Below are 9929 nucleotides of genomic sequence, written 5' to 3' on the forward strand. Positions count from 1 at the left end.
TAAAAGCAATAAAAAGCTTTATAATAGAAGTTTTAGAAATAAAATGTTAGTAGAATGTCTCATTATCAATACATAAAGTACTTTAGATTTAAAATAGTTGAACCACTTCTTACTTGATTATCAAATTAATATTTTTTTCTAATTGATCACTTTAATAAAATGATAACAATGTGTAAGAAATATCAAATATATTTTTTACAGTTTAACAACTCAATAAAATATTTAAATTATAAAAACATGAGTAAGAAGTCCATGCAAGAGTATTTAAAGAAATATTTGAGCCCCAGTGAAGGTGGTGTCAAAGAAAAAAAGAAGAAGAAAAAAAAGAAGGCAAACATAGCTAAAATAAAGTAAATATTAAAGTATTTTTGATCATTAGTTATACATATAACATAATATGTAGATTTTATTAAATCCTCTTATACTATATTCTTTAAATAATAAAACTTAAGCAAGCTCCAAAGAATAAAAAAGTTAAATTAAAGTAAGTAGTTGTATATTTTTAAATATTTCAGTAAATTTAAATATTAAAAAATAAGTCAAAAGGGTATAACACTACTTACAAATAAAATAAAAAAGTTACTTTATTTAATAGAAATAAAAACATGTTTTGAAGGTTTTTAAGTTTTTTACTGAAAACTTTGATGTTTAACTTTAATAATAAATTGATAAATAGTTTTGAATTTAGTTTATGAACTAAAGTTTTTCAATGTTGTTTACTGTTGTTACTATTTTAGTAATCATTGGTAGTAATGATTTTTTATTAAGTTTTTGCTTACAATTCAAGGCCAAGGGAAAGTACAACTTTTATTTTACAAAAATTAAATTAGCTTATAAATGAAACTTTAAGGGTTTAGAAAGGTAAAACACTATTTTGAAATTTGGTCTTATTTTTTACATAATTAATAAAGCTACCACTTACTACTTTTTGGAATTAAAAATAACGTTTGAGATATACACAATTTAAATTAGAGAGTTCTATAAGTTATTTATGGGAGGAGAAAATTAAAAAGGCAAAAATAGACTGTTTCACTAAAAATCTATCCCAACCTTTTTTTGAGCAATTGCTTTAAAATCTTTCCAGAGAAATGTTAGATAAATTTTAAACATTTTGTAGAAGACTGATTTTTTTGTTTGGCATTATTTTTTTTTTGTATTGAAAAAAAAATTAAAATTTGTTCATAGGTTTTTAGGTAATTTTTTTAAAAACTTGCTTCCTACGAGTTGTTTGTAATATCAAAAAAGACGTTATCTAAAACTTAAGTTAAAATGCTTATATATAAAGATGATAAATGTTTCAAGTTTCCAAGAAAACTGGCCTTGAAAACTTTTAACTTGGTTGTATTAGTTTTTTTGTAAAACATATTGTGTCATGATTTTTTGAGAATTTTTTGTTTTGTAAAAAGTATCTTATAATATACTACTCAAAGCTTTTAAATAAGAGCCTATGTCAAATTTGTTAAAAATATTTTAGACTCTTCAGGCTTTTTATCATAAACTATATTATATGCAATCTTTCAATACCCAAACTTATTTTTTAATAAAAAAGTGTTATAAATTTAGCTAATTTTTAGTGTGAAGTAATAAAAACTTAAAGGCTAGTGTATTTGTTTAAAGTTTAATTATTAATTAAATTTCGTTGAAAACACCGTTTTGTATTTAATTATTTTGTTTAAGTGTGTTGTTACGGTGGTTTTTTTTATAGGGTTGCCAAAAAACTTGAAATCCTTGAAAAACCTGTTATTTTACAAAAATTGAAAAAAAAAACTGGAATTTTTAACACTTTTTACATGTAAAATAACTAAAATTAGAACAGATATGAAACATTATCATGTACAATAGTTTTTTTGCTATTTTTAATTTAATTTATTATAAAACACAATTAAAGTAGCATTCAAGTATTTGTTCAATATTTATTTTCACAGTATTTCATCTTAAACATAGTTATATTTAAAATGCACTTGACTTTCAAAAACAAATTCAGAAAACCTAAAAAAAAATTTTTTTTAATCTTCAGTAACCCTGTATCAAAGAAAATATTTTTATAGTTAGTACTTCTATCTTAATCTATTAATTTTTTTGTAAAGAATACTTTTTCTCCATGTGGCCTTAATGTAATATTCTTCTTAAATTTTAGTTTTATCAACATCGTAGCATTCTAATTAATTTTTCAGCAACACCAAAATTGTTCATTTTAATTTCTAAGCAAAACCAAAGTTTTTGTTTTTAACAACATCAATATAGATGAATAAATGAAAGTTTATTTAATTTTTTTTCAGCAACATCAAAATAATAGATGAAGATGCAGATTGGGGACACAACTCAGATGAAGATGATATAATAAACAATAAATTATTAGTTAGTTTTATTTTAATATTAAATTATTAACATTTACTGGTTTGTTTTGTTTATAAATAATAACAATAATTTAGTAGTAGATTTCACTTAGATATTAAATATAATATTAATAATAAATTACTTGTGAGTTTTATTTATAAATAGTTAACAATAAATTATCAGTAAGTTTTGTTTAATATTAAAAAAATGATATCAATAATATATTACTAGTTAGTTTTATTTATAAATAGTTACAATAACTTAATGGTTGGTTTTATTTAGATATTAAAAAGGATTAATAATGGTAATTTACTATTTGGTTTGCTTTTATAAAATGTATTATTTTTTAGTAAGGTTGATTTTTATAATAATAAACAAATATAAACTACTATTTTTTTTGATTAAAGTAAACATTGTTAACTATAATATATTAAATAATGGTTCCCATAAATATATTGTTAAGCTAAACTTAAGATACTGTCCAAGTTAGTTGTATAAGGTTATGTTACTTTATTAATAAAGCAAATCGTTCCATTTTTAATGATCTTTTTGGATTTCTTGCAGAGGATTTATACTTAACAATTTAATATTTTGGTAAATTGAAATTTTTATACTTATTTACAAAAATTTAAACTTTTGAAATGATCTTAGCAAGTTTAAATGAGAAAGTATTACATTTACAATTCATATGTTCAAAGCTTGTAACACATTTATATAATCTGGTATCTTAAAGTATAGAAATAAGTTGCACAGCAAACAATTACTTAATTCATTTTAATGTTTACATAATACCATATAAAGTAAATCTTAAAAGTTAAATAGAATCTAAAAGGTCAGTTGTTTAAAATAAATTTTATTACCATTTACTTCTTACTTTTCAGCCACAAAACGAAAAACCGCAAATATACGAGAAAGAAAAAAAGAAAGACCCTTATGAGGACAGAAATTTGTGGAAAAAATTTGGTGAAGATGACAATTCTCCTGCTCCTAGGGAGAGATTAGACTCCAACTCAGATGACAATTCTCCTGTTAGAAGAAGTAGACATGATAGTGACTCTGAAGGTGACAAATCTCCTGTGCGTAGAAAAAGACATGATTCAGACTCAGACGGTGACAAAAGTCCACCAAGAAGAAAAAGACATGATAGCGATTCAGATGGTGACAGATCTCCTCCAAGAAGAAAAAGACAAGACTCAGATTCAGACGTAGACAATTCTCCTCCGCGCAGGAAGAGGCAAGACTCTTCTGATGACAATTCTCCACCGAGAAGGAAAAAGAGACGCCATGATTCCAATAGTGACGTGTCTCCCCCGAGGAGAAATGGCAAACGACAAAACTCTTCTGATGGAGACAGTGACATGGATGTAAGGAGAGGAAATCAAGGTGAATAATTTTGTTTGATAACTTTAATTTTTTTTTGTTATTTAATTTGGAGACTTAAGATAAGGAGGTATTATGTAAAAGCTGTTGAACAACTTTTACAATGAATTTTCAAAATCGTAAGATACACAAATCTGATTTTAAAATCTCAATTACTTGATGTTGTTATAGTTTAGGGGTGCAGAATAAATTTTGATCCTATTAGAATGCTTTAAAATTTAACCATGTTTTTTTTCAAGGTGGGGATTCGGACTCGGACCTTGACGTTGCCAAGCGACCAAGTAAAAGTAACCATGGAGACGACAGTGACGGATCTGATCTTGATGATGCGAGAACCAAAAAGAGCACGGTTAGTGTTTTAAGTTTTTTTTTGTATCGAAAATAAAATTCAACTTTTATAATCGTTGAGTGTTAAATTTTGATGTGTTGCAAATTTTTAAAGTTATTGAAATCCTTGACTACAAATATTTTTTTAATATAATAATTGGAAAAGCATTCATTCGCAGGAATGTATATTTAATCTAAAATTTTAAATTTTGATTGTTTTCAAATGCTTGTTTTTATAAAATTCTGTAATATTTTACAACATTCACTCATAGATGATGAAAGTGTTCGTTTGTTATTTAACCATCACGATTTATTTATCTATATGGAGTTTCATGTTTGAATTTTTACTTGGTATTGAATGGACTATAATAGAAGTGCAGATTTAACAATGTATTTTTTTTCTCTATCTTACAGATATATATATATGTATATATTTCAGTTGACTTATTTTGTCTTCCAACTTATCTTTCTAACAAATTATTCTGTCTTGTAGATTATTTATTTTTAATCTTTTTATTATTTATATATTATTATATTTCATCTTATTTAATAATAGAAAATGGACGACGGAAGAAGCGCAGGACTGGTAACTGCAGCTCAAAACAGAAAAGAAAAACCGAAGGGAAGAAAAATGTCAAATTTGCAGCATCTTGCAGAACAATTCAAAAATACTAGTTTGTTTAATTTAATTGTTTCATTATTAGAAAAATGTCTAATTTGCAAAATTTAGCTGAACCGTTTAAAAAAAAAACTAGTTTGTATAAATTTGTTGTAAAACAACTTAAAATACTAATTTGTAGTATGTGTTTAATTTTCAACATTTGGCAGAAAAATTTAAAGACACCATTTTAATATTTATATTAGTAATAAAAAAATCCAGTTTGCAACATTGGGCTGAACTGTTCAAAAATACCAGTTTTTTTTTTGTTTCTTAAAATTTTAAAATAAGCAAGGTTTAAAAATTTTATTAATTTTTAATCTTAAAGTACTTTTCGTTCTGGTTTAAAAGTTGAAAAAAAAGCTTGAAATTATTGTTAACAGAAACAACGCAAAAGAGAAAATACTTATTGTTTGAATATGTATGAATTGTTTAGTTTCAATAAAATATTCCAATAATCTTCAGAGACGACGCGAAGGGAGAAAGGTACTGGCAAGGTGAGAGACACGACGGAGGAAGACAGGATCAGGAAGGAGAAAGAAGAGAAGAGAAAGAAAAAGGAGGAAAAGTATTCCAGATGGGGAAAAGGGTGGGTTCTATGTAATTTTAATCTGTATTAATGAAATTGAGTGGCTCACCTTAACTGTGGGTTTAAATGTTTTTAAACAAACAATGTTTAATTTAAGTTTATTTACATTTATTTATTTTGTATTGTATTTTATGAGAAAAGGGTGGGTTTTGTTTGTTTATATTAAAATATTATCCTCGTTTTTGCTTTTTAATAAATAAAACTCTTGCTAAGTGAAATGAACACAGAAACACCTGTTCAACTATTTTTCTTAAATTAAACTTATGTATATTCAAAGAAAAAATATTCCAGATAGGGTAAAGGGTGGGTTGTGTTTGTTATGTATAATATTTTTATTTTGTTTTAATAAGTAAGTATAAGATGGAAATACTTTGTACTTCTGCATATTATTTGAGGAGATGGCGAATTGGTGGTTTGCTGTTTCGCAATTGCTTTTTAGATAATAATGCGCAAATTAAATATTGCGTTTACAACCAGGTTTCGGTGGCGAAAAATTGTGTTTTCAAGTATAATAAATTTGTAAACTAGTAAAATGATAATGGTATATTAAGCAATCTTTTTTAGTTAACACAAATAACTATAATTGCTTTTTAGGAAATAAAAGTTATCAAAACAACTTATAAGCTAAAGGACTTTTGTTAGCTAGTTTTTCTAAAAATAGTTTTTTTTATTTTCACCTAATTACATAATATTTACTTTTACTTCTGTTTTTGAAAGCTTTTGCAAAAACCATTGCTTTTTCTTTCCCAGCTCAGATTTTCGATTTAATATATTTCATTTGCTTTAGTTTTTATTATAACGATAAAAGTTGTGATACATGCGAATCCCTACATTCTAAATTTGTATTTGTTAGAAATGTTTTGCTCCGAGTTGATCAAAAAATATGTTTTTTAATGTTTATTTTCCTTGCACAGGTTGAAGAACACGGAAAGGAGAAATGCAGACATCGCCGCACTTGTGCATGAAGAATCAAAACCATTAGCAAGGTGTGTTTGTTAAAGTTATTTTGACTTAGAGCTTGTGTAACAACGTAGGTGCATTGAATAGGTAACGGTAGTAAATTGTGTAACAATGTATATAAAAATATTAAATCATTTTACGTAGATAACTCCTTGTTGTGAACATCTCTAAATATAAGTATTGGGGTGTTAGTATAGTGGCACTATAATGATATAATATCAGGGTTGCCACTTTATTCGGAAACCTGGAAAGACCTTAAATTTGACAATTTAGGCTAAAAAAGATTGGAGTAACCTTAGAATCAAAACCTCTGGCAAGGTGTGATTATAATAAGATTGTTACAACAAATATTTATGAAAATATGTGCTGCTTGTAAGTTACAACGAAATTTAATTAACGTTCATTTTATTTTATCATGTTTGTCAAGTCCAAACCTTAGAAAAAGTATATTGTGAATGTTTGTCAACTTGTTCAAATAAGTTGTTACTTGTAAGTTTTAACGATAATTAATAAGTACAGTATGAAATTTATTTTGTATACGGTGATTAGTGCACGAAGAACAGTGTTGCCACACACTCAGGGAATTCAGGGAAACTCAGGGCAGTTTTGGTTTTTTCTAAAAATTTCAGGAAAATTTTAAGATTTTTAGAAAAATCTCAGGGAATTTTTTTTCTAGATCTAGAATGAGATATAGTTAATCCAGTGTCAATATTTTGTTCATAAACGTTTATTTTATTCATTTTTAAGTGCTTATTTCAAAATTTTAAGCCTTGCGGCAAGTTCTTCAATATTCTTAGAATAAAAATAGTTATTCTTTTATTAAATAAAAATAGTTAAAAGGGTTTGAAAAAAACTCAGGGAAACTCAGAGAAGTTTAAGGTTACTCAGGGAAGTTTCTGGTCACTCAGGGAAGATTTTTTGACTCAAAGAGTGGCAACCCTGAAGAATCTAAACTACTGGCAAGGTGTGTTATATTTACTCTTTTGTAAATTATAAAATTATACTTGATACAGATATGATGAGAAATTATAGTATAATGATGCTTTTAATTGTTTTTATATTTACCACGAATATAATGTAAACTTTAAAAAGAATATATAGCTAATATTTTTCTAAATTGACTTTTTACTACACAGATATAATGATGACGCAGACCTGGATAAAATGAGAAAAGAGCAAATATTCGAAGAGGAAGACCCGATGGCCGCTTACATTATGAAGAAAAAGAAAAAAGCTAGTGGGGTAAAAGGTAATTAGAAAATATGTTAAATATACTTTGTAGTTATTACTTTCTTTCATGCATGTTTTTTATATTTATTAGAAATAAAGTTGGAACACAAAAAAAAAAATTGGTATAAACTTAAGTACTCATTTAAAGTTATTACTTATAACCATTATACATATTTAAACAAATTACCCAAAAATTTAGCAACCACACTGTTTGGTTTTTACTACAACATATACATTCTAATCCAAATTAAAAAGTTCCCCTAAGCAACAACAGAATACCCGCAGTACCACGGCCCATAACCCCACCCAAACAAAATACAATTATATTAAGTATATATATATATTATAACAAACTGTGTATATCTATGATTGTTTGTCGTTCAGTAATAAATTTCAACAACAACTTTGTACAGAATATCCCCAGTATCAGGGCCCATCACCTCACCCTAACATTAAACAATATGTACAAAATTATTGTAACAATTTATACATCTACATTATGTAATAATTCCTAAACACTAAGAAATATCAGTACAGTATGTATCATCAACATAATAAAATCCCCTAACCAACAACTAAATATTACAGAATACCCGCAGTACCAGGGCCCGTCGCCTCACCCCAACAGGTTCAACATCAAGCCCGGGTACAGATGGGATGGGGTTGATAGAAGTAACGGTTTCGAGGGAAGGTTCTTCAGGTGATTAGTTTATAACAAATATCTTAGTTAAAAGGGGTGATGAATACATATTTGTTTAATTAAAATATTAATTTCAAAGCCGTAGAAAGCATATAAATATTTGTTTTTGGAGTGAAAATTACAATAAAAACTATGCAAAAAGTTTAAACCAATACTTTTTAGTAAACAGATTTTCTAATACAATAATTTAATTGAAATGCTGCAGAAAACACATGAATATATATATATGTACTTGTTCTTTGTGTGAAGTTTAAAATAAAACAAATTAAAAAGCTGCAGTGTATCAATGTATGCCTACTGTCTATATTCATATTATATGCGATATTTTCTAAAGAATTCAATTTTAATTTAAACAGACGCTTATCTTTTCAATGAAATTTATAATACGACAAATTAATAAAAATTATCTATGAGTTTGTTTTTCAGAATGGAGCAAGACAGGAGTACGGCGAAGAGACATTACTACCAGTGGAGCGTGTCGGAGATGTAGGAAAAAACTATCAGCTAGGTGGCGCAATAGTGTTCATCTTTGAAAACTTTTCGAATGTTTCATGTACCATTGGTCGTGTCTGAGATGTAAAGAAAATTTTTATTTAGTTAATTGTTTATCAGATAGTTATTTTATTGTTCATGTTTAACTGAATTTTAAATAAGGTTAAAAAAATCAAAGTAACCTATCCGAGATTGTAGAAATAAGAAGGACTTTCTTGTGTAGTAATTTTGGAATTTCTGAATTTGTTTGGTATAAGTTTAACTGAACTTTTTTTCATTTGAAAATATTGAGATTATTTCGAAAACATTTTCGAATGTATGAAGTAATTCTATGACTTATATAGTTGAAAAATTAATTAAATAAGCATCTTAAAAAGAAAAAAAAAACGTTTTTTTACGTTTTCAAGAAGAAATTATTTTCATGTTTTAAATTTTTCTATAATTGGTTAGAAATTTGTTATCTCTTCATCTTACTTATACTAACATGGGTCATTACTTTCAGTATTTTTAAATTTAGAAAGTTCTAGAATTGAATTAATAAAAAATTATTTAAACTTTACATTGTTTTTATGCTTGAACAAAAAGTTTAGAATTTTATAAGGGCCCATTTTTTATGGTTTTTTTTGTGGACAAGTATTGTTTCCTTAAGCATGTAGTACTATAAAAATTGCTTTAGGTTTTTGAAGTGTTTTTAAAAATATTTGTTTTAGTTTTAGTAGACTATATTTATATATATAGCCGCTATTGGTTATAATATTAGTTTAATACATTTAAATATTTTACCAAGTTTTTATAAGTGTTCATAAAATACATTTAATCTTTAGACACTACACAAAAGTTTTTGCTCAATTTCAATTTTTACAATTATGCAAAATAAGTCTTTATTTTTGTCTTCATGTTTTAAAATAAGTTTGTTTTTTTCGTAGCTAATTCCTTTCTTTTTTTTCATTTCCTTAGAAACAAAAACAATAAAAAAGTTTATTTTATATTATTTTTACAACTTATGGAACAAAAATAAAAAATATTCTATGTGTAAAACAGACAATTATTGTTATTTTGTTTATTTGTTACACAGTTTTAATTAGTGTATAATAAAAATAATTTTGATCGTTGCAAAGGATTTATATGAGTAAATAGTTACATAAATATTAGTTCTTATGTTTGAAAAATGGTTTAATTCATAACTTTTCTGTAGATATCTTATAGATTATACTTTTAATTTTTTAAGTCTTCAATAGATATATGTATTTGTACTT

The 9929-nt window shown here is 25.8% G+C and overlaps 1 protein-coding gene across 1 annotated transcript; it reads left to right on the plus strand.

The window, feature by feature from the left end:
• Nucleotides 1–227: 227 nt before the first annotated feature.
• On the plus strand, nt 228–8185 carry LOC145846207 (uncharacterized). Its single transcript, XM_082953120.1, has 9 exons — nt 228–350; nt 2280–2358; nt 3219–3720; nt 3957–4066; nt 4601–4718; nt 5168–5291; nt 6206–6277; nt 7388–7500; nt 8070–8185. The coding sequence occupies exons 1-9, from the start codon at nt 238–240 to the stop codon at nt 8183–8185; spliced, it is 1347 nt and encodes a 448-aa protein (XP_082809246.1). The 5' UTR covers nt 228–237.
• Nucleotides 8186–9929: the final 1744 nt, after the last annotated feature.

This window comes from Thalia democratica, unplaced genomic scaffold, assembly GCF_965202585.1.
Source record: "Thalia democratica unplaced genomic scaffold, ktThaDemo2.hap1.1 HAP1_SCAFFOLD_350, whole genome shotgun sequence".
In the NCBI taxonomy this organism is placed as follows: domain Eukaryota; kingdom Metazoa; phylum Chordata; class Thaliacea; order Salpida; family Salpidae; genus Thalia; species Thalia democratica.